Raw genomic sequence first — 21,403 nt, 5'->3', positions numbered from 1 at the left:
TTTAATTATCTGGAAACCCGGGGTGAAACAAAACCCAAAACCCTGTTATCAAACACGATATATACAAAACTGAATCAAAGAAAACTAAAAGGAACAAATCCTTAAATCACATTATTAAACTACAAAGAAACTAACTAGCTCTATTACATCTATCTCAAAACAAAACCGTACTCTTCAGAAAATCTTAAAACAGAAGACTCCAAGAGCAACTCCAAATCACGTGTCCTTATCCACTGTACTCCACCATCTATGTTCCCAAGAACACGCCCACGTTGCAAAACAAAGCAAACATGGGTCAGCAAATTGAATTTGCTGGTATGAGTAGACTAACAACAAAATATATATAATAATCTTTCAAATTAATAAATATAACATTACCAACTATTTCAACTTTGAAGATAATATAGTTCCGTTTTTCAAAACGGCGTATAGTTTCTTCCCAAGTAAGATTTCACCCCCAATATACAAATTCAAAGAATCTCATATAACAATACTCATCATTCCCACTTTCCAAAATAACTCACAACATAAATACCACTTACATTCTATTTATTAAATGCACATATGATAACCTAATTAAAGATGAGTTTGGTATACCTTACCTTTAAGCCAACACGTCGTCTTAGGGTAGGATATTTACGTCCCTGCAGAAAAGATTAATAGATCCTACCCTCCTGCAAAATAGAGTTAGACATCACAATAAAATGATTTATCTCAACCAGTCAAATTTCCATTTATAACCAAACCTCATTTAAAACATTTAAGTCTAATTGATATATGACCTGGTTTGCCCCGCATACTCGGGGAATACCACTTATCATAATACCTATATCAAGAGTAGTCATTCATATGACGTCATTACTTCATAAGGTTTCTGCGTGCATAACCATAGATCTCAGACTATCACAAGTCATTAATATTTTTCGTAATAACATATCAAGTTATAGTCATTTCGCAGTCACATAGAAATCACAATCATTTACTAATATTATTCACAATCACACTTTACATCCATAACATCACACAATTCATATACTTTTACTTAAAAACCACTCATCTACTTATGAGAACGGGGAAATATCACACCCAAAGAATACATTCATCCCTTGTGAGTATCAACTCATACAAACCACGTATTTATTTCTCATAAAAATCATATACATCACATACAATAACTCCATCACACGTAAAATCAATATTTTTACTTTGCTTATTAATTATCTTGTTGACTCATTTATTTAAAGACTCAATCCAACCTTTAGTTCCTACTCCACGATTTGCACTCCACACATTTGCCAAATCACACATACACGTGTGCCTCTCTCCCACTAAGTATCACTATATCACAGCCATCTCTGGGCTTTCCATACACATAATCACAGCCTCTTTGGCCATAAAATCTCAAGTCATTCATGGCACATTCAATGAATACCTTGGGTCATTCCCGCCACATTCAAGGAATACCCATCATAACACTAACGGGTCATTCATGACACATTTAATGAATGCCCTGAGTCATTCCCGCCACATTCAAAGAATACCTAAACCTATATTCCCATACATTCAAGGAATACGACCAACCCGCAAGGCTAATACCTTAGTTCCTCTCTAGGGCAGTCCAAACTATTGGGTCATTCATGGCACATTCAATGAATACCCATCTATCACATGACATCACAAGTCATAATATCTCATTACTAAATCATGAGGCGTGGAGAGTTCTAAAGATGTGGGCGACACATTAAAACATTATTATCACTTATAATTATACTAGCATTACTCATGTCAAAACAGACCACACATGCAGAGAGTCATTTTTGTACGTCAAGGCAAATCAAGCACTTAAATATCATTGAATGTAAACAGACTTATAATCTAACAAATACAATTTACATAACCACACTCATATACACAATATCGTAAACAATAGTTCATTAGCCAAAATTCAAGTCCACACACACTAATGTCCAAAACAGATCCACATATACTAAAGTCTATATTCATATACAACTTCTATCTCGCACATATATATTTATGTAGTCTCAAAACAACAGTAATTTCTAATACAATCACATAGTTATCACATAAACTAATATATATATTATAGATATAGTGGCTGCACTTTTGTTCAAAGTTGCCTACGTATCCAAATATTTCAGGATTGGAATCAAGCCTTCATAGTTCTTAACCAATTCTCCAAATATTTTAATAATCACGATAAAAGAAAACATATATATATATATATATATATCTTTTCATTCCACACCAATATTTCCACAATAGTAAGAATATATCAAAAGTATAATAACCACTGACCATCTAATGCCATAATGTAACCACCCAACTATATCCATTTTAAACTTTAGCTAATTCTAACAACCTTGTTAATCCATTCCTTGACAGACAACCCACCATTGGATCTGCCTAAAATTTGTATATGTCATTTAACTGGATATCAAGAATCTACGGATTTAAATTTGAGGTCAATCCGATAATAGGTTGACCTCCATCTAAGCAGAAACAAAGGATTGTGCCCATCCGTTTTCTGGTGTAGTTTCTACTACGACCAGTCCCACTAATAGAAGCCTCGACAGATATCAAGCCATTAGATAAATCTAAAAATCTAATATGGAAGACTACAATGTGTCAGGAAACTATGGATTAAATTTTATACAAATCCGAGTACGGAAAGGTCACCATCTAAGCAGAAACAAAATACTGCGCCCATCAGTTTTCTGGTGTAGTTTCTACTACGACCAGTCCTACTAATGGAAGCCTCGATAGATATCAAGCCGTTGGATAAATCAAAAAATATAATATGGAAGACTACAGTGTGTCAGGAAACTATGGATTAAATTTCATATAAATCCGAGTACGGAAAGGTCACCATCTAAGCATAAACAAAAGACTGCGCACTGCAGTTTTTCTGGTGTAGAAACACTATGACCTGTCACGCTTATGCGCGCCTCAACAGATATCCAACCGTTGGATCTGTCTAAAGTTTTAATATGTCTGACTACAATGTCTTATAAAACTACAGATTAAATATTAAGTCAATCCAATAATAATTTAACCTCCATCTAGTAAGAAACTTCTGACTGCGCAGTATAGTTTTTCAGGTCACCCTTTTTTAGTTCATCTCCTTCTCAAATATTCCTAGTTAATATAAGTAACCAAACCTTAACAAAATTTAAGAGGAGAAATTCAGAACGCACAAGATAAATATATTAATACATACGAAATTATCCAACAGGAAACCAACGTGGAAATTACTCATTATATTTTAATTGTTAACATTGACACCATATCAAACAACACTTGCATCATCCGTTCTAACCGATCTTTTGTCAAACCACAAGACATTAATAATTACGATAATAGATCGTAGAAGCGAATATATATCAAAGAGAAATAAAAAGAAAAATCCACTCACTCGTGATACGCTTCTGTTGCCAGCAAATCCCCAGCAAGAAACCTTTCTTTTCTTCTTTTTGTAAAACTCTTCCTCTCCCTCTCCACTGTTTAAAACTCTCCATGTAAACACCTTTTTTTTCAAAAACCCTTTAAAAATAGGGAATGAGGTTTATCCTCTTTACCCTATCTCTTTCTAATCTTTATCCTTTTTATTTTTTTTTATCTATTATTATTATTATTTAACTTTATATATATTTAATTAAAAAGGAGAATAAAAATAGGAGTGTTATAATAGCAGTAGACATATATTGGTCCAAGCAATTTGTTCAATTTGCCAAGCATATGGTGGTATGAACCAGAAGTATATCCATTCCTTTGTAGTTAGATGTTTCAAACCTAGCTTCCAACCTGAAATGCAATGAGAGTTAAACCATACAGCTCTTGTGAAATTACGGTCAAGTATTATATGATGCAAACTTTCGGTTTGAGTTCCACACAACAAACAATTCCTATCTGGGATATGAAAAAAAGTGGATAAGTGTTCTCTAGTTGGTATAATGTTGTGGTAACATTTCCAGGCAAATAGGGCATGTTGAGGTCGATAGGCATTGTTCCAAAAATCCATGTTTATTTTTTTATGGTGGTGATTGTTTGTTTGAAAATAAATCAAACTATAGTACATAGATTTCACTGTATGTTTTCCTTTTTTTTGTGGGGTTCCAATGGAGTTTATCACTTGGTCTGTTATTGGATAGGTGGATTGCTTGAATTTGGCTCACTATGATTGGATCAAAAAGATCATGAAGAATGTTTGAGTTCTAGGATTTGGTTATTTGGTTAATGAGTTGTGATACTGACATATATAGGTTGTTAATTATGGTATGAGTGGGTGGTTTCCCTCCTATTGTATTTGGTATCCATGGGTCTTCCCAAATGTTTATATCACTGCCATATCCTACTTGTCAGGTGGTGTGTTTAATGAGATGGGGCAAAATTTCCATCATCCCTTGTTAGAACCACATGAAGTATCTTTTTTCTTGATAGTTTTATTTAATCTTGTGAAAAGGAAATACTTACTTGTCAGCTATGTTGATAGCAAGGATTGTGGTTTGGTCCAAATGTCCCAGAGAATCCTATTTAGATGAGCTAAGTTGTTTAAATGCATGTCTCGTATACCCAGACCACCATTTCTTTTGGATTTACAAATGAAGGACCAATTTTTTAGATAAAGAGGATGTTTCTTGTCTCCATTTTCCCCACTTTGAAATCCCCCTTTGCAGAGCATTAAGTTTGTTGGTGACATACAAGGGAATGAGGAAAGTGCTCATTTAGTATACATGGATAGCCGAGGTTATGGATTTTAGAAGGGCGGTTCGAGCTATTTGTGAGAGAATTTTACTCTTCCAACTTGCGACTTTCTTTTTTATCTTTTGAATGAAATTATCAAAGATTTCATATTTTGGTTGCCCCATAAAAAGAGTGGAACCCAAGTATTTTTCACCTAGGGTAATCCTTCTCATGTTGAGGATCCTCTTTAAAGAATCAGTTTGATGAGATGACATGTTTTTACTAAAGTGGACCCCTGATTTGGTGTAGTTTACTTCTAGCCTTGACCTGTTATTTGACAAAACTCATTGAGTATATCAATAACAGGTTTCGGCTTCAAACTGATTAGCTCGACAAAATATGAAAACATCATCAGCAAAGAGAAAATGAGTGAGAGCATCACTATTCGTAGAGATCTTTATGCCATTTATTTATTTTTCCGCACTTTTTTTTATTTATGATTCTAGTAAGAACTTCCATACATCATATGAAGAGAAATGGTGGTAGGCCATGATGGAGACCTCTAGATGACTTAAAGAAACCATGCGGAGAGCCATTTATAAGAACAGAGAATTAGGGAGAGGATATACAATGATGGACCAGATTCACTAAGTTTCCCAATTGACCAATTGACTCAAGAATGAGAAGAAAAGATATACCAATTGACTCAAGAATGAGAAGAAAAGATTCCCAATTGACCCTGTCAAAAGCTTTTGTCATGTCTAGTATGTTTTATGGCCATGAGACCAAGGTTCCCTCTATTTTTTTTCATAGTGTGAAATTTTTCATGTGCTAGGATGACATTATTAAATATTTGTTTTCCATAAACAAAAGCACTTTGATAAGGAGAGATACAAGGAAAGATGAGTATTTGTAGTCTATTAGAAAGAGTTTTAGAAATGATTTTATACACTATATTACAAAGACTGATGGGTCTAAAATATGTACAACATTCAAGATTTGTGGTCTTAGGTATCAAAACAATATTTGTTTGATTGATCCTATCTAGGGAGAAACCTTGAGAGAAGAAATTTGAGACTAGAAGAAGCACATCTTGTTTGATTATATCCCATGAGGACTGATAGAACAATGCCGGAAACCCATCTGGCCCTGATGCTTTTAAGGCGCCAATGGTAAAAAGAATCTCTTTGATTTCAATCATGTTAATTGGCCAATTAAGGTCAAGATTTTCTTCCGAAGAGATAGAATGTGGGAAAAGATCATGAATAATGGAACTTGTATTTACAATGCATTGTTCATTCAAGAAAGTTTTGAAGTGATTTACAAAGGTTTCGCCAATTTGATTAGTGTTATGTGCCTAAGACCCATCCATATTTCTTATCCATTCAATTCTGTTAAATTTTCTGTTTTTTAAAGTTTTGATATGGAAATATTTTGTGTTTCTATCACCTTTGACAATCTCTTGATCCCTAGATTTTTGCTTCCATAATTTTTCTTCATGATCAAGGAGAGTGTCAAGATTGATCAGGGTTTCTCTTTTGAGTGCGACATTTATTATATATGGGGCTTTGGATTGGATATGAGTTATTTTGATTTTGAGAACATTGATTTGGTGGAAGATGTTTCCAAAAGTTGTTTTGTTCCAAATTTTGAGAGCTTTCTTTGTTGAGTTGAGCTTTTTTGAGATATGGAGTGGATTGTGTGGTAGTGAATGGTTTAGAATTTATGTTGGCCAGCTGTTTGAAATGATTTGGTTGTAGTCTTTATGATATGTCCACATAAACTAAAACTTGAATGGTTTTGGTGAATTGATTGAAGTAGGGTGGGTATTTAGGAGTATTGGATAATGGTCATAAGCAATAGTAGGTTTGTGTTGAACTATGGAATCAGGAAAAAGGAGAAGCCACTCTTCATTAACTAGAACTCTGTCTAATCTTTTTTGGGTGTTGTCTGGCTCTACTATCTTATTGGACCAAGTGAAGGGATAACCCATGAAACCAAGATCTATAAGTCCTAGGTTATTTACAATGGTATGGGCTGGTTCACCATTTGAGAATTCATAAGTCTTTCCACCTAAATGTTCATGTGATGAGAGAATGACATTGAGATCCCCAATGATCAACTAAGATCCAAATCTCTTATAGGATTCCAACTAAGATCTCTATTTTCTTTGTACGGGCTACCATAGAAGTAGCATCCGACCCATTCACCCTGGGAGCCACTATTTATAACAGTTGTGATAGAGTGTTTGGTGGAAGAGAGAATATTGATATTTATGCCGGCTTTCCAAAGAAGGCATAGACCTCCAGCAAGATGGACAAGGTGAACTATATGATGATGAAGGTAGTTTAACTGATTGATTAAGGAATTGATGGAGTTCGGTGATGTTTTGGTTTCAGATAAGAAGAGAATGTCGGGGTTTATGTTATTGATCAAATCTTTGAGATGATGTATAGTTGGTGGATTACTACAACCTCTACAATTCCATGAGATTGTCTTCATATAATAACTACTAGTGACTGCTCTGGTTTAGTTACTAACCCAATGGCATTAACTTCTAAAGTACTGAGAACCCAAAATGCTACACAAACCATGCACCATATATATATAATAGTTTAAATAACCAATACTATTAATACAACCATAATAGTTAGCTTTTTACATACAACTCAATTTTAAATTTTAGGATAGATGAACAATGTATAACTGTAACGAATAAATGATTAGGATAAGATACACAAATATATTTAAGAAGTGGGATTCTAGATTTCAAGGAGACATATATATACCTAGCATGATATATTTTGATGAAAAAGGTGGAGAGGAAGATGGAATAAAAATATGGACAGCATATATACATAAGCTTATTGAGGGATTGTTTGATGGTGTGTACTTGATCAAAAGAAATGGAGAAAGGATCATTTGTTTCCCTCTGCAGTACCCTGGTGTGCTCATCGAAGGCAAGTTTTGGTCCACATACTGCATGTTGTTGAAGGATTGGTTGTAGATTGGCATGTCGACATCATAGTTCATGTAGTTTTGGTTGAAATTTGTAGCCGATGGAGATGGGTAGTGAATCGGTGGTAGTGTGAAATTTTCCATTGGATTCGACAATGTGTTGATCTGATTTCATTTCCATTGCCCCAACTTTGGGTTTTCCATATGGGTTGGAGCATATAGTCATGTGTTTGAAGAATATTTGTAACTGTTGGGCTATTGAAGAGATCCCAAACAATATCCTTTGAGAAATTAGTAACTCTCGGAATATGAGCTAGATTTGCAAGAGCTTGTATTGGATCCATACTTGGAATAATGTTGGAGTTGAGATAATCGATGGTTTGTTGATTTATTGTTGGTGGTTTTGGCGGTGGAGGGAGTGGGATATAGAAGGTAGAATCCTCCTTGTTGATGTAGTGGAATGGGCATGGTGGTGCACATGTTTCAATTGTTTGTTGGTGAATGTCCAATATAAAATATGATATATCCGATATAAAATGTTGGCTTTGACCTATTTTTATTAATATATCAATGATATTTTTTATATAATCGACGAGATTTTTTATATATCGACATGCAAGACAAAATTTTGACTGGTCAACAAAAAAAATGGATATCTCTGATATTTCCGATATATCTCATTTTTTGGGTACACTATATATTGTCCGAATTTGATATTTTGGTCCTTGGTTTCGGGTCAGAAAGCTTGACTTTTGCTTTGGTTTTCCTTGTTGGTCGTTGTTTGGATGAAGATGGAGAGGAATCGATGATAGTTTTTGGTGGTGGAATTGGTGTCAGTGATGGCGGTGGTGTTGGCAAGGGAAGGCTATATTTTTTTTTCAATGGTTAGGTTTCTTATTAGTTTTTTGGGCGGCCCATCTTACATATAACAATTTTGTTTTTGGATCCTAATGCCTGCTCCACATTTGATGCAATTAGATATTTTGAGATATTTTGTGGGTTACCCACGTACTCCTCACATGAAGTGGGACCTAGTTGAGACCGAAAAGAGTATCGTTGTGGCGATTTTCTTTTGTATCTGAGAGGATGGAAGTTGTTGTTGGTTGATTTGCCGGTGGTGCATCAAGCAGCATGAGAGTTGGCGTTAGTTTGTCTTTCTTTGCTCAATCTGTGCACTTGTATGTGTTATGTCCAAACTTATAGCACTTGTGACAGTAATTGAACGAGATTCCGGCATATTTGAAGCCAACCCAAGTTGGCTCTCCATATAGGGTCTCTACCATGTCCCCTTGGGCAAGTGGTTTTGTGATATCCGCCTCAACTCTTGCTCTATAACTGATTGTATCTCTTGGTGTTGAGTTGTCCGGCGGATCGATTTCATCAACTTCTCCACCTACTGCCACAATTAGCCTTATGATTCCAGGGTTTTGGTGTTCAAGATGAAGACCGGTGAACGTGATCCATATTGGAGTACTATTGAAAGTTACTTGTTGTGGGATGAGTTATGGCGGAAGTTCTTTACCCAAGTTCTTTCAGCACAAAGAGATGACCCATAAGCTGCCATGGTTGATTCTTGACAATTCTTGCTTTGTCCATGAGTCTTTCAAAACTGAGAATGAAACTTATTTTTGGTGTAAGGATGATGTCTAACTTTTTCTTGAGACACCATTTTCCTCTTATTGCAATCATAACTTCATCAGGTTCATACTTTTTTTCAGTGATCAATTTCCCAATCATGGTAGCTACCCATTTGGCTCGGGATTGCATTAGTAATTCTCTGGGAATTTCCATTATTTTCCTTTCTTCTTTGGAACTAAGGAGATGGGACTGAGCAAGGATGTGAGTGATGTTATCCATAATTTTTGTTTCTCCGATCGGTTTATATTTATGCAGATATTTTTTTTTGGTTTGGCATAGTTGTTTGTGGGTTGAATGATGGGATTTTGTGAGGTTTCATAGGGATGAACTCTATTTTTAGTGGTATGGTAGACTTCTAAGTTGGTTTTTTTATTGTTTCTTTGGTGAGAACGTTTTGTTGTGTCCTTTGGGATAATCAGGTGGGAATGATGAGATCTTTTTCTAGAGATTGTGGCAATGTTTGCATGATTTGTTACTATGCATGACAATGTGCAGCTGACGTAGTACCAAACTTTTCCTTTAGATCCCATGGTGCTTACCTTAGAGTGAAACTGTAGAGATATAAGAGTTATAAACAAGGGAATTTTAAGAGAGATTAGCTGAGCATTGGAGACCCAATATACATAAATGAAGGGGAATAAATATCTACATATTTGGTTTAGAAAATCATATAGCAAAAATATATTTGGAAAGAGACTAGATCTGAGAGTTCTCAGTTTCAGGAGTTTGTATGATTTGACTATTAAGGCTTGATAACGTAAAAACAATAGATTTCTCTAACTTATTCTAACGTTATCAATTATTTTTTCCTACTCTCACATATATATTCATGCAATATATAAAGTACAGAATTGTTCCACTCTTAATTCTCTAGACTTAAACGAATTCAACTAATCAAACACAAAGAAACAGTGGTGAGAGTAATATTTATAGATGTGAATTTATACTATGAAACTAAACTTATGAATTTAAGTGTTATACTAATTTATCTAAGAAATAAAATATGACTTGAACAAAATATGGAGAAGAAGTAGAGAGAGTTGAATCCACCTTGATTAATACCTAACATACTAGCATAGAGTTTGTTGCAAAATCCTAATATTTACGTTCAAACAGAAGGTTCAAGCATAAATATTAGGCCTTTAATGATCCCTAATTACTTATGATATCTCTAGTCATATAATAATTAGCATGATAAAAAGTTTAAACCCATTCTCATGGCGGATTAACTATCCTCTAGCCTAGGTTAATTCTACTTATGTCTAAGTAGAGAAACCTAGGCTTGAAGCTCTTGTAGCAACTACTCTACACTAGTATATCAAGTCATCATCAAAACTTCAATCAAAACCCCTCTAATAGAGGTTTAGCTATGATTCATTAGACTATTATGTAAATAAGAATGAGAAGAATACATAATGTAAAGAAGTAATTGAATATTGAATTGAATAATAATAACTTGAAGGTATTTTAATGGAGTTTTAAGCTAAGAACATAAACCCTAAATTATTCTAAGGGGTCGTTTGTTTTTTTGCTTGCTGAATGTTGGATGTTAAATGGCCTATCCTCTTGATTGCTAAATGCGGATTGCTGAACTCTCTGAAAAACATGTTTGTTTTTTGTTAGAATAACCTAGCTCTGGAGGCTGAATAATATAAATCATTTGGACAATTTTACCCATGATATCTATTTTAAACACTAACTTGATTTCTTGTAAAACAAAAAATATATTATATTTGAGGAGGGGAGATGGATTATCGAAGAAAAGAAATGATAAATAAATTTATTTAAAATATTCTTTCACAAATATATTTTTTCTGGTTTATTTTCATATTTTGTTTACTTTCAGAAAATATATATGTAATTCTATTTTTAACAAAGTGGATATCATTCACCCTAAAAAATGAAAAAGGCCAACATCAAATTTTAAAGAACCTATTTTGAATCCATAAATGTCAAGATAAGAAAGTAGATGAGTTCTTGAGACTGAGTTATTAAGAAAGGGCAAGAAGGGACTTCCTTGTTTCAAGTATTAGAGTTCAGCATTCAGGAGAAACATTGGTGCTGAATGATGAAAGTACCACTTAATGCTTAAACTACTTAAAAAAGAACGACTTTACCCGACTGACAATGACTGTCGCCAAAAGTATTACCCAACAGACCAAAACTGTCGCACGACCGTCGAAAAACACTCGGTCGGCATAGGCTTCCGATGGTAAAAAACAGTCAAAACCGGCCGTCGGATATGAATATCTATGCCGATGGATATTTCAGCTGTCATAGACCGTCGGGTATTGTTGCAGCCACGAACCATCGGGTATTACTACTGTTCTAGACCGTCGAGAATTCCTGCAGCCACGAGCCGTCGGATATTACTCGCTGTCCTAGACTGTCGGGTATAGCTACTGTCAATGACCCTCGGATAGTACTGTTGATTAAGACCGTCGGGTATTGCTTCTACTCGATAGCCTTTGTCCGTCGGATATTAGTTTTTTTTATTAAAAAAAATATTAGTTATTTAAAAAAAAATCTTTCAGGTATCCTAAACATCACAATTATTACAAACGAAACATCTTCAAATAATCCATCCCAACATCACAATTATTACAAAAAAAAACCTCTTCAAATAATCCTAAGAGCCACACTTTGTATCAAACTTGAATCTTGAATGTCATCTCAAGTATCCCTGATACCAAATCAATATAGAATATGCTCAGTAATATATATCTCAAGTTATAATACGCTTAAATTAACATTATACTTAGGATCTATGGAAGTATCTCTCTAAGTTCAATTTATAAATGAAACCACTCTACAAGAGAGACATGAAAACACACCCGTTGTGGGTAATTTCCATATCCAGGATAGGCTCCACCATAAGCATACATGTTAGGATCTTGAGCGGGAGGGGCATATCCGTAGGATTCGAGAAACCTAAATTCAGTTTGTAGACTCAAAACTCAAATTAGCAAATGATGTGCGACCAAGAACCATAATTGAGAGACAATAATGTCATCATACCTTCAGTTTAAAATTATGGTATGGCAGTACTTTATCTTTCTCCGTCTTGCTTTTCTCAAAATTCTATCAGTCTCTCCCTTTACATCGTCTAACAAACCACCTCCAATACCTATATTAATACGAGTGATGGTCAAATAACCAGTAGGTCCAGAATTGATACCTTTACCATTTAAAGACATCAAATATTGAATACTCAAGGCAAGGCTATATTGACCAAGTAAATCACCATTTTAACAAGGAAGACATTATGGTTCTTCGAAAGAAAAAACATGAGACATTACACAATTTGTCAGATTAGTACCTTTTTCCTTTTCTTTGAGCAAGTAGGAAAAACCTCCATCAATTTCCTCATCTGAATCAATGACCATTCTCCATTCTCCACCTACGCCACACATAAACATTTGTGAGCAAATTGCTACGAATAGATAATATCTTCAAAACCAGCTTCTCACTTTACTACACACACAAAAGAGGTATATATTTGTCCGCAATAGCATAGATCTAGAACAGAACATCCACACAAGAATATACTGCAACATGTCTAAATAGATAGAATGTTTGCAGAGTAAAGAGTCTTACCACCCCAGCTATTGAAGTTCCAATCTATTCCTGCAACCTTATGCTCTGGGTCTCCTAAACTCGGTGCCTTGTCATGTACAACAAACTGTCCACCAAATCAGTTGGGATATTCCAACAATGTTCTAATAATTAAGTAAATTTAAAATGTAAGCAAGAGTAGAAAAAACTCACAGTTGGTCCCATATCACAAAACCCCGAATCATTCATACTCATCTCCACTACTCTGATATTTTCTGGTATTTTACTACGTGCATTAGACCACTATACAACACAAAAACTTAGTAGTAGTTAGTCTCACTATAGAATAATAGATAATGTAAGACACCATAAGTAATTTTACGAACCTGAGCTGCAGATGCGCACATAGTCACATGTTCAAACTTCCATATAGTAGTTGGTACTCTTACAAAGGCATTCTATCTAGGAACTGCATCATCTCACCAATTGTCCGGACGACCCTGTAATTCAGGTTGTAAAGCAAGCTAGTAAAGAGACTTGCACCATACTTCAAATTCAATAAAGTCTCAAGAACATACTTTTTCCTGAATTGTACTTGCTCCTTCTGAAATTGGATGTTGGAGCTTCTTGTCTGCAGTTTTGTAATGTGGAGCTTTAGAAGCGAGAGCAAAAACACAAGAACAAACCATATCAACATTCTGAGAAAAATGAATGCACCTGTGGTGGTAGAATGGGTCTCATATCCTTAGTGATTGGAGATTTTATGCTACTAAATATTGACTGGAAAGAACCAAGATGTAAGAAAAAGTGGTCACACAAGCATAAGTAAACAAAGTCGAACAAGTAATCAAAGTAGGTATTCAGAACAAAACCAGTAAACAAACCAGATTGATTGCATAGCATATTTCTCTAAGTAGCACTCACAAAAATTCATCACATTGTATATATATTGCAACTAAAACTTCATTAGTAAAGGACAAAGACACAGATGAAGAGACAGAGTTGATACAAGACATTGATAAAGCCATCTGGAAGACTAGAAGTCATCTGGAAGACTTGAACACATATTTTTTTTAAATATGAAGTATCCATGCTACTTACATATAGATAGAAAAAACAAAAACCTGGAAAAAAGAAAAGATGGGGCAGATTCAGAGAAAGAAATATTTAGTCAATGAAGTGAAAATATTACCTTAAATTCAGTATTATTCATAATGGCTTTAGCAGCCAAATCTTTAGTCCTAAAGGTAACAAACGCATAACCCTTATTCTCTCGCGAGTCTTTGCCTTTCATCATCCTGACCTGCAATAGCAATAATGTCAATCTTAAATCTTTAGGCGTAATGAAGAAAGGTAAAACCACCATAAAAACCATAAACATTACCCAAGTGACTTCTCCTACTGACTCACAAAAGCCCTTCAGATCTTTCTCAAAAGCATCATGCGGAATACCACCAACATACACCTTAGAACCATACAATCAAATTTCAAAAATGCATCCACCAGAAGGGAAAAAAACATAGGCAACACATATATGATGAATATCAGGGGGAAAAGATTATAGTATTCACTTACATGTGTAACTCCACCTTCTTGTCCATGCAAAACGTATAAAAGCTTCATATTGCCCTCAGAATATATTGCAATTGTCTGACCATAAGAACCAACAGCAAGCATTCCAAAGATTTGTGGACAAAAGGCAATTGTAGATATGATACCTAGAACAAGAATAAATAATACTATCGTGATTTCATGTAATTCATCTTAGAAACACGTGTAAGAAAAACAATTGTATCTATAAAAGTTAAATGAAGGAAAAAAAAAATCATGTAAGGGTGAGAATATCCCCCCCTTACTTAGTACCTCCCTCGGACACCAACGGACTACATACTTGTTAATTGTCTATATTACAGAGGTGAGAATGATATCCACCTCATCACATAGTGCATGAAAACTAAATAGTACAATTGTTCTTGAGTCTTTCTCAGATTCGGTATTAACTTATTCCAAAGAAAGAAATCTTTACTTCTTTATAAAAAAATTTCCTCCCATTTTCATTTCTTACTTCTGAATCCATATTTTATTTATTTGGTAAGCCCGAATCTATCTAATGATGTTGTTTTTATCTAAAAGGAACCAAACAATGTAGCCTGAGTTGATAGTGCACAAAACGCTAAAAAAGCTTTCTTTAATCCTAGAGGACCTGAATCACTCAATCACCCATAGCTCGATAAAGTTAACGGGTGAAACGGGATGCCGCGAATGCAACATGATTCGACCGGTTGGGTATCTGAAGATGAGGTGACAACCAAAGATGAATTGCTTTCGTGATGCCCCACGTGTCTCAACATGTTTAAGTCCTACTACATCATTTTGTTCTATTTTCACTAATTAATAAATCTAACCTTTACCAAAAAAAGTAACAAAATAAAGAAAATTTAATCCCCGAGGAGTCAATTTGAGCCCGAAAGTACCTCACGCCCTCTTTGTTAAGCCCCTCTTTGTTGCCTTGAAGAGTTGAATCTTGTTCAAAATCTGGACCAAAGGGATTGTATGTCAAGTATTCCGACATATTTGTTGTATCCGACAAACAGCCTACAAAACATTATTATGAATTATGACATACAAATTACTAGACGATAAATCGAAGCGGGACCCAAGAGTAGTAAATAAATATATCAACATGAGGAAAAGGATGAGATGAACAAAGAAAACAAGTACTATCGTCTTACACATTGCCTTAGAGTTTGTAATACGAGCAATGAAATTCAAGAGTTTCACGAGGTAATGGTAACGTAATTAGCAGCTATTGTAGAAGCAAATAGTAGTAGAAGAAGGAGAAGCTGAAAACTCGGCAGTTTTAGAGTCGACTTTATTATTTTAATTTTAGGGTGGTTTAAATTTTCATGAAATTTTGGGCGTGGGAAGTGAAATCTTTGCCGCCTGATAATTGAATAGATATGTCGATGGTTAAAAAGTATTGCCACTGTTGGAAACAAACAATGGTTAAAGCCGTAGAACTAGCCGATAGCTAAAAACTCCTGTACAACCGTCGGACAAAATAAAACAATTGGAATACCCCCGAGATATCACTTGAGGGATGGCCAACTAATACCCGACGGATAAAAGGCGTTGGTAACTTCCTATGGTTATAAACCGTCGGGTAATCTTTCTGGAGTCTGTCGGGTAAAATCATTTTTTTGGTAGTATATTTAAGCCTCTGAATGCTTAAAACTTATGTTTAAGAGGCTCTGAATGCTGAATTAAAAAATAACAAACAACCCCTAAACTAATGGGGGGATAGGAAGGAGAGAGGAGAAGAGTTTAATTAGCTTTAATTCCGAGGTCTGAGTCCAAAGATACGGCCTGCTGAAGTTTTGTTGACTTTTCAATTCTTTTTCTGCCCGAGTTGACTTTGACTTCCCAGTTTTTTTTCTTTTCCACAAATAAACTAGGGTTAGACAGACCCTCACCTATATTAATATGTCAATGTCTCCTTACATACACTTGCCCACTAGCATCCTCATTTACATAGGCTTGTAATTCTTTATCTAGAGGAGGGCCAAAATGTACAGTACAAAGACTATTTTTCTGCACTAGACTAGCTAAATAATCTATAACTCTGTTAACCTCGCAAAATACATGAGTAAAAGAAATGAATCAAAATTCAGACTTCTTTAATTCAATGGAAGCAAGAATATTAGTGCAGTACTAGGGGGTTTCTTTAACTTGTTAATTGCGTTTATAGCTCTCAAAGAGTCTGATTCCAGCTCAACTTCTTTGAATCCTTCTAGAATGCATCTGCCTTGGCAAATCTCTATCGCTTTTAATTCCTGAAAGATCACCGACTTGAGCCCATCACTCCCACTGAAACAAGCCAGCACTCTGCCCTCATAGTTTCTCATCACCCCACCATGTCTTGGGCCTTTACTGTTCATAGACCCATCTATGTTTGCTTTAATTCTTCCTCCTTGAGAAGGCATCCATAAACACTCTGAGTTACTCTATTGCTTGAACTTCCCATCTTTGACTAGCCTTTAAAAGGTTTTTTCTCCTTGAAACTTGGGCTTTAACCATAGAACTTATCTAGCAAGCAATTTGACTCTTTTCTCTTGCAAAAGTGACGTATTTCTTCACATAGTTGATTTCAAGACCTAAAATAAACAAAAGCACGTAAACAGTACTAACTCTTATTTATTATAAATATAATTGACTTAAATGTAATACTATTAAGGGTTAAAACTACAATTTTGGGCTCTTACCAAAGCTGCAAAAGATCATATTGGGAACAAAAACAAATACTTTCCATAGGGTTTTGAGAACTTCCCTGGTTTCAACAGGAACGGGTCCTATTGTAACTGAAGATCTGATTCCACCGTCATATGGATAGATGATTGAGTAGTTGCCATTTTCTTCCTTCATATCTTGTCTAGCTATTTTAGTTGTTATCATACTTCTCTGTATATGTGAGCCGATCAGATTCCAGTCAAATAGTCGACCATGATGATCAGAACATACTACTGGAGCTTTGAGGATCAAATTCCGTTTTTAATCAAAAAGAATAAGCAAAATCAATTGGTGTCTTGAGTAAAAATAAATTGAGAAGAAAGAAGTCCTTCATTAGTTTTGTGGAAAGGGTGTTGCTTCTTCGTGCGTTTCAAATATTTTTAGACATGACAGTTTCAATACACATTTCTTCGATCAAAAAATATCTCAAAAAATCAACTGATTGTAAAACATTTTGCAGGCTGTCAATGCAATTGATTATGTACTAATAAAAATCTTAGAGCATCTTTAATGGTGACACCAATTCATGTGCAAACACCAAATTCTTGAAAATTTTGTTAAAAATCATCTTTAGTGATACACCGATCCATCATCAACATCAAAAAATCATCAAACCAGCTCCCATTTGGTGTTTGGTTTGATATTTTACCAAATGTACGATGCGGTTTTTTATTTGGCTATATTGTGGGCTTCCCGACACAGTGTTTCGAAAGCTGTGTAAGCTATTCCGGCGCGGTTTATCCAAAGCAGCGTTATTTGGCAGTAACATTTTGATGTGTTGGACTAAAGATGTTTGGTGTTTGAATAATGGGGTTTTTTGTTCTAACCGCCCATTATATGAGGGCATTTATGAAAACCCTCCCAAAGTTGCAATCACCACAAAAGACCCCCATTTTGTCATGACTATGTTAAACCAATGTTTGTTCTTCTATAAAACCAATTTTACCCTTTGGTCAACAAAATACTTATCCCACTTAAGTGTAACCAACACATGTCAAAATTTAGGCGGCCTATCTATCAATGATCCCATAGTCACTAGCTATTTAAGACCCACTTCAAAAATTCCCACAACCTAATTTCTTCTTCTTCATCAAAGAAATTCTCCATGATTTGAATGGGTGTTGAAGAAATCGAAGAATTAGAAACTAGAGAAGATGAATCTTAGGAGGAAAGACATAGATAATTACACAAAGATGAGGTGAGCGGTTCGAAATCCCTTGATTGGTCATCTCCGATGTCATAATTGGTCAACAAAATACAAGTAGTATTGGTGAAAAGGGAAAGGATATATATGTGAGCTAGTGCTTGATGTTGGGGAGGTGGTGCTGATATATTGGAATTGTGGTGGTCGGGATGAGCTTGACATGGATTTATATTCTGTTAATGGGAGGGAGGGAAGAAGAAGAACGAAGATTGTTCACAAACTTTATATTTTTAAGAGAATGGCAAAATTGGTAATTCTAGAATACTAACTTTTTCTTAACAAAAATGGGATGGAATGGGGGATTGTGATGATTGAAACTTTGGGGGTTTTTCATAGACGCCCTCATACAATGGGGGTCGGGTTAGAATAAAAAACCCTTTGAATAAGTTGGTATTTCGTTTGATAAAAATTTTGGTGTTTTTGAGTTTTCACCATTAAAGATGCTCTTACTATTCTCACCAATTGTAGTTAATATAGATTATATCCCTGGAATGAATACTTCTACTTGCACTAATTTTCAGTTTAAGCACCAGAAACAACCATCATTCGGTATTTGGCCTCCATATGCCCATATATATATGTTTACTCCAAGTTAAGCTCGGTAGTTTTCTTTAGCAAATCAATTAACTTTAAGGGGCAGGTATCCCTGTTCAAAGCAGTGCTTTAAGTAAACTAAAGGGTTGTTTGCTTTTTCAAGTTTCAACATTCAAAGGTGCTGAAACTTAAGTTTTCAGCACTTAAAGGCGCTCAAAGTTGTTTGTTTTTCTTGGTACTCTTCAGCGTTCAGCGACAATTGTCTCTTCAGTGTTCCACAGTCTCTCTCCTCCTGAATGCTGAAACAAAAAACGTGAAAGACTTCATTCCCCTCTTGCCTCTCATTAGCCGCTTTCCCTTATCTCCATCAGATATGTTTAACAACACCAATCTTCAATTTCTTGTTCAATTTCTAGCGAAAATTGAATATTTTTTTCTCAATTAAATTCTTCTTTTTGCATATCAGTACTTCTCATCATCACTTCTATCGTTTTCAAGCAACAATCTTTAGGTTTGCTTTCTCTTTATTGTTATATGTATACTTTTTGTTGATCAATTGTATATCTTCTGAATGAGCGTGAACTTTTATTTTTCGAGCCTTTCAATTCGTTATTGTTATTTTTCTAGCCTTTCAATTCTTTTTTTCTTCTTAAAAAAAATTCAAGTCCCTATGTTCTCAAGTTGATGTTGAATCATTGGGTTTTGATTAAGTTTATTTGTTAAGTTGGAAAAATTCTGAAGCTGTTTGCGTTCACCAATTTTTTTTACCAGCAAAATAATAATTTGAGTGAAAACTAAATGTGGTAAAGGGGGTAGCCCACTGTCATCGAACATATTAGCATTTTATCATGAATGTGAATTTTCACAGAAGGTTCATCTTCTTAATAGATTTTGGTTTTGAATATTCGCATTTTGGGAAGGTTCATATGGATGGATGTTGGTTTAGAATATTCGGATGCATGTAGCATAAAAAGTTGGTGATTGGAATTTAAAGCTTTGAAATATTCATAACATTTATATATATAATTGGCTTTTGTTTGGTAGTGTTTCACTGACATTATTATTTATTGCTTCTCGGACTATAGAATATGTAATGAGAATTATAGATTTTGCCCCAAGTGACTAATTGACTATGTTGTGAATATGTAGTGATATTTGTATATTACTTTGCCTTTGTTTGGCAATCTACTTTTATATGTATATTTTGATTTATGTATATTTGTATAAGTATGCCCTAGGTATTGAAATACACATCATATATGTGTCTTTAAGGTATATATACTTTTCTTTGCATACCATTGCTTTGTTTGTGTACAATTCCTTAATTGATTCCTATTGAGTGACTTTAAGCATGGGGTCCTTGGAAGGAGAAGTTAACTCCACGGGTTAAGGGAAAGAACAAGGTAACTCCGGATGTGGTTGAGAAATCTGTTCCAACTCCTAGGATAAAGACCGATGATGCGTGGAAAAAATGTTTCATTGAAATGTGTTTAGAAAAGATTAATAATTATGGCTATAGTGGAACTCCACTCAAATCAGAGTCATTGACTAGGATTAATGAACAAATGAGCAAAGCCTACGATGTTCCATACACACAAAGGCAACTCAAGAACCAATGGGACTACCTCCAAAAACAATATCAAACATGGAGAGTTCTATCAAATAGGACAGGACATGGTGTCGATTTTGTTAGAGGGGTTTTAGATTTTCCGAATAATATTTGGTATGATATAATCAAGGTAGAAATCAACAACTTTTTATTTTATACGAGTTATTAGTATACAACTACTTTGTTAGTTCTTTAACCTCATTTTCTTTTTGTTATCTATTGTTACAAACAAAAGTATCCTTTGGTGAGCCATTTTAGGAATGCTCCATTGGCAAATAGCGAGTTGCTTGAATTCTTGTTTGAACCCACTATATCTTGTGGTGATGAAGGGTTTAACCACAAACATTCAATTCCTATGGTGACTCCCCATAACGTTCATACTACAAAGGTTAAGAATGTTGATAGTGCTAGTGAGGATAACCAGATTCATGGAGATGATCATCATGACGATTACTTCCCAGATGTCACCTACTGCCAGTACCTTCCACTCTCAACCACTCATGGCAGACCATATGTCCAAAGGGGGGGTCTATGCCTATAAAAGGAAGCATTTTCTCCATTCTCAAGGGGGAGGCTCACATTCTCTCCATCTCCAACTCAATCACTCAAGATGAACTACGTCTGACTTGATTCCAGTTCATCAGAGAATTGGATATGTAGGTAGCTCAGAATACAGACCTGAGTTCAGTCAAACATCTTATACAACCCCTATTCTCCGAGATTGTAAGGTCGTGACTAAAATGTACCTTTACACCTACTGTGAGGACTAGTACAACCCTTATATATCACAAGATGATCATTCTTCCCATGTTCCAAGTGATAATGTACCTACTAGTTGTGCACATAGTGGTACTACACTTGCACCACCTAAACAAACACAAGTTCCAACTACTTCACAAGCAAAGAGTGATGTTGGA

At 35.0% G+C, this 21,403-nt stretch overlaps 1 protein-coding gene across 4 annotated transcripts; it reads right to left on the bottom strand.

The window, feature by feature from the left end:
* Nucleotides 1-11,772: 11,772 nt before the first annotated feature.
* LOC147475828 (agmatine deiminase-like) lies at nucleotides 11,773-14,566 on the bottom strand. 4 transcript variants are annotated; one of them, XM_086583527.1, is made up of 12 exons: nucleotides 14,428-14,566; nucleotides 14,237-14,317; nucleotides 14,045-14,155; nucleotides 13,570-13,632; nucleotides 13,431-13,483; nucleotides 13,239-13,352; nucleotides 13,066-13,155; nucleotides 12,895-12,979; nucleotides 12,617-12,697; nucleotides 12,316-12,424; nucleotides 12,132-12,228; nucleotides 11,773-11,980 (listed from the first exon to the last, which is right to left on the bottom strand). In XM_086583527.1, exons 1-6 carry the CDS (start codon nucleotides 14,527-14,529, stop codon nucleotides 13,298-13,300), a joined length of 465 nt encoding a protein of 154 aa, XP_086439653.1. In that variant the 5' UTR covers nucleotides 14,530-14,566; the 3' UTR covers nucleotides 11,773-11,980; nucleotides 12,132-12,228; nucleotides 12,316-12,424; nucleotides 12,617-12,697; nucleotides 12,895-12,979; nucleotides 13,066-13,155; nucleotides 13,239-13,297. The 4 variants fall into 4 exon arrangements, with proteins under 4 accessions (XP_086439653.1, XP_086439654.1, XP_086439655.1 ...); XM_086583528.1 differs by lacking the exon at nucleotides 12,132-12,228; XM_086583529.1 differs by lacking the exon at nucleotides 13,570-13,632 and having other exon boundaries at nucleotides 13,431-13,504.
* Between the last annotated feature and the right edge of the window lie 6,837 nt (nucleotides 14,567-21,403).

The sequence above is a fragment of the Coptis chinensis genome, chromosome 9 (genome assembly GCF_015680905.1).
Source record: "Coptis chinensis isolate HL-2020 chromosome 9, ASM1568090v1, whole genome shotgun sequence".
Classification (NCBI taxonomy): Eukaryota; Viridiplantae; Streptophyta; class Magnoliopsida; order Ranunculales; family Ranunculaceae; genus Coptis; species Coptis chinensis.
The sequence above is the reverse complement of the archived record's forward strand: the minus strand, read 5'-3'. Positions and strand labels throughout refer to the sequence as shown.

Excerpts from the sequence above, each read along its gene's own strand:
- LOC147475828 (XM_086583527.1), bottom strand. The coding sequence starts at position 14,529 with ATGCTTGCTGTTGGTTCTTATGGTCAGACAATTGCAATATATTCTGAG. Across the intron at positions 14,156-14,236 it reads CAGTAGGAGAAGTCACTTGG|GTCAGGATGATGAAAGGCAA; the intron begins GTAATGTTTATG and ends TTGCTATTGCAG. Across the intron at positions 13,353-13,430 it reads CAAGTACAATTCAGGAAAAA|GGTCGTCCGGACAATTGGTG; the intron begins GTATGTTCTTGA and ends CCTGAATTACAG.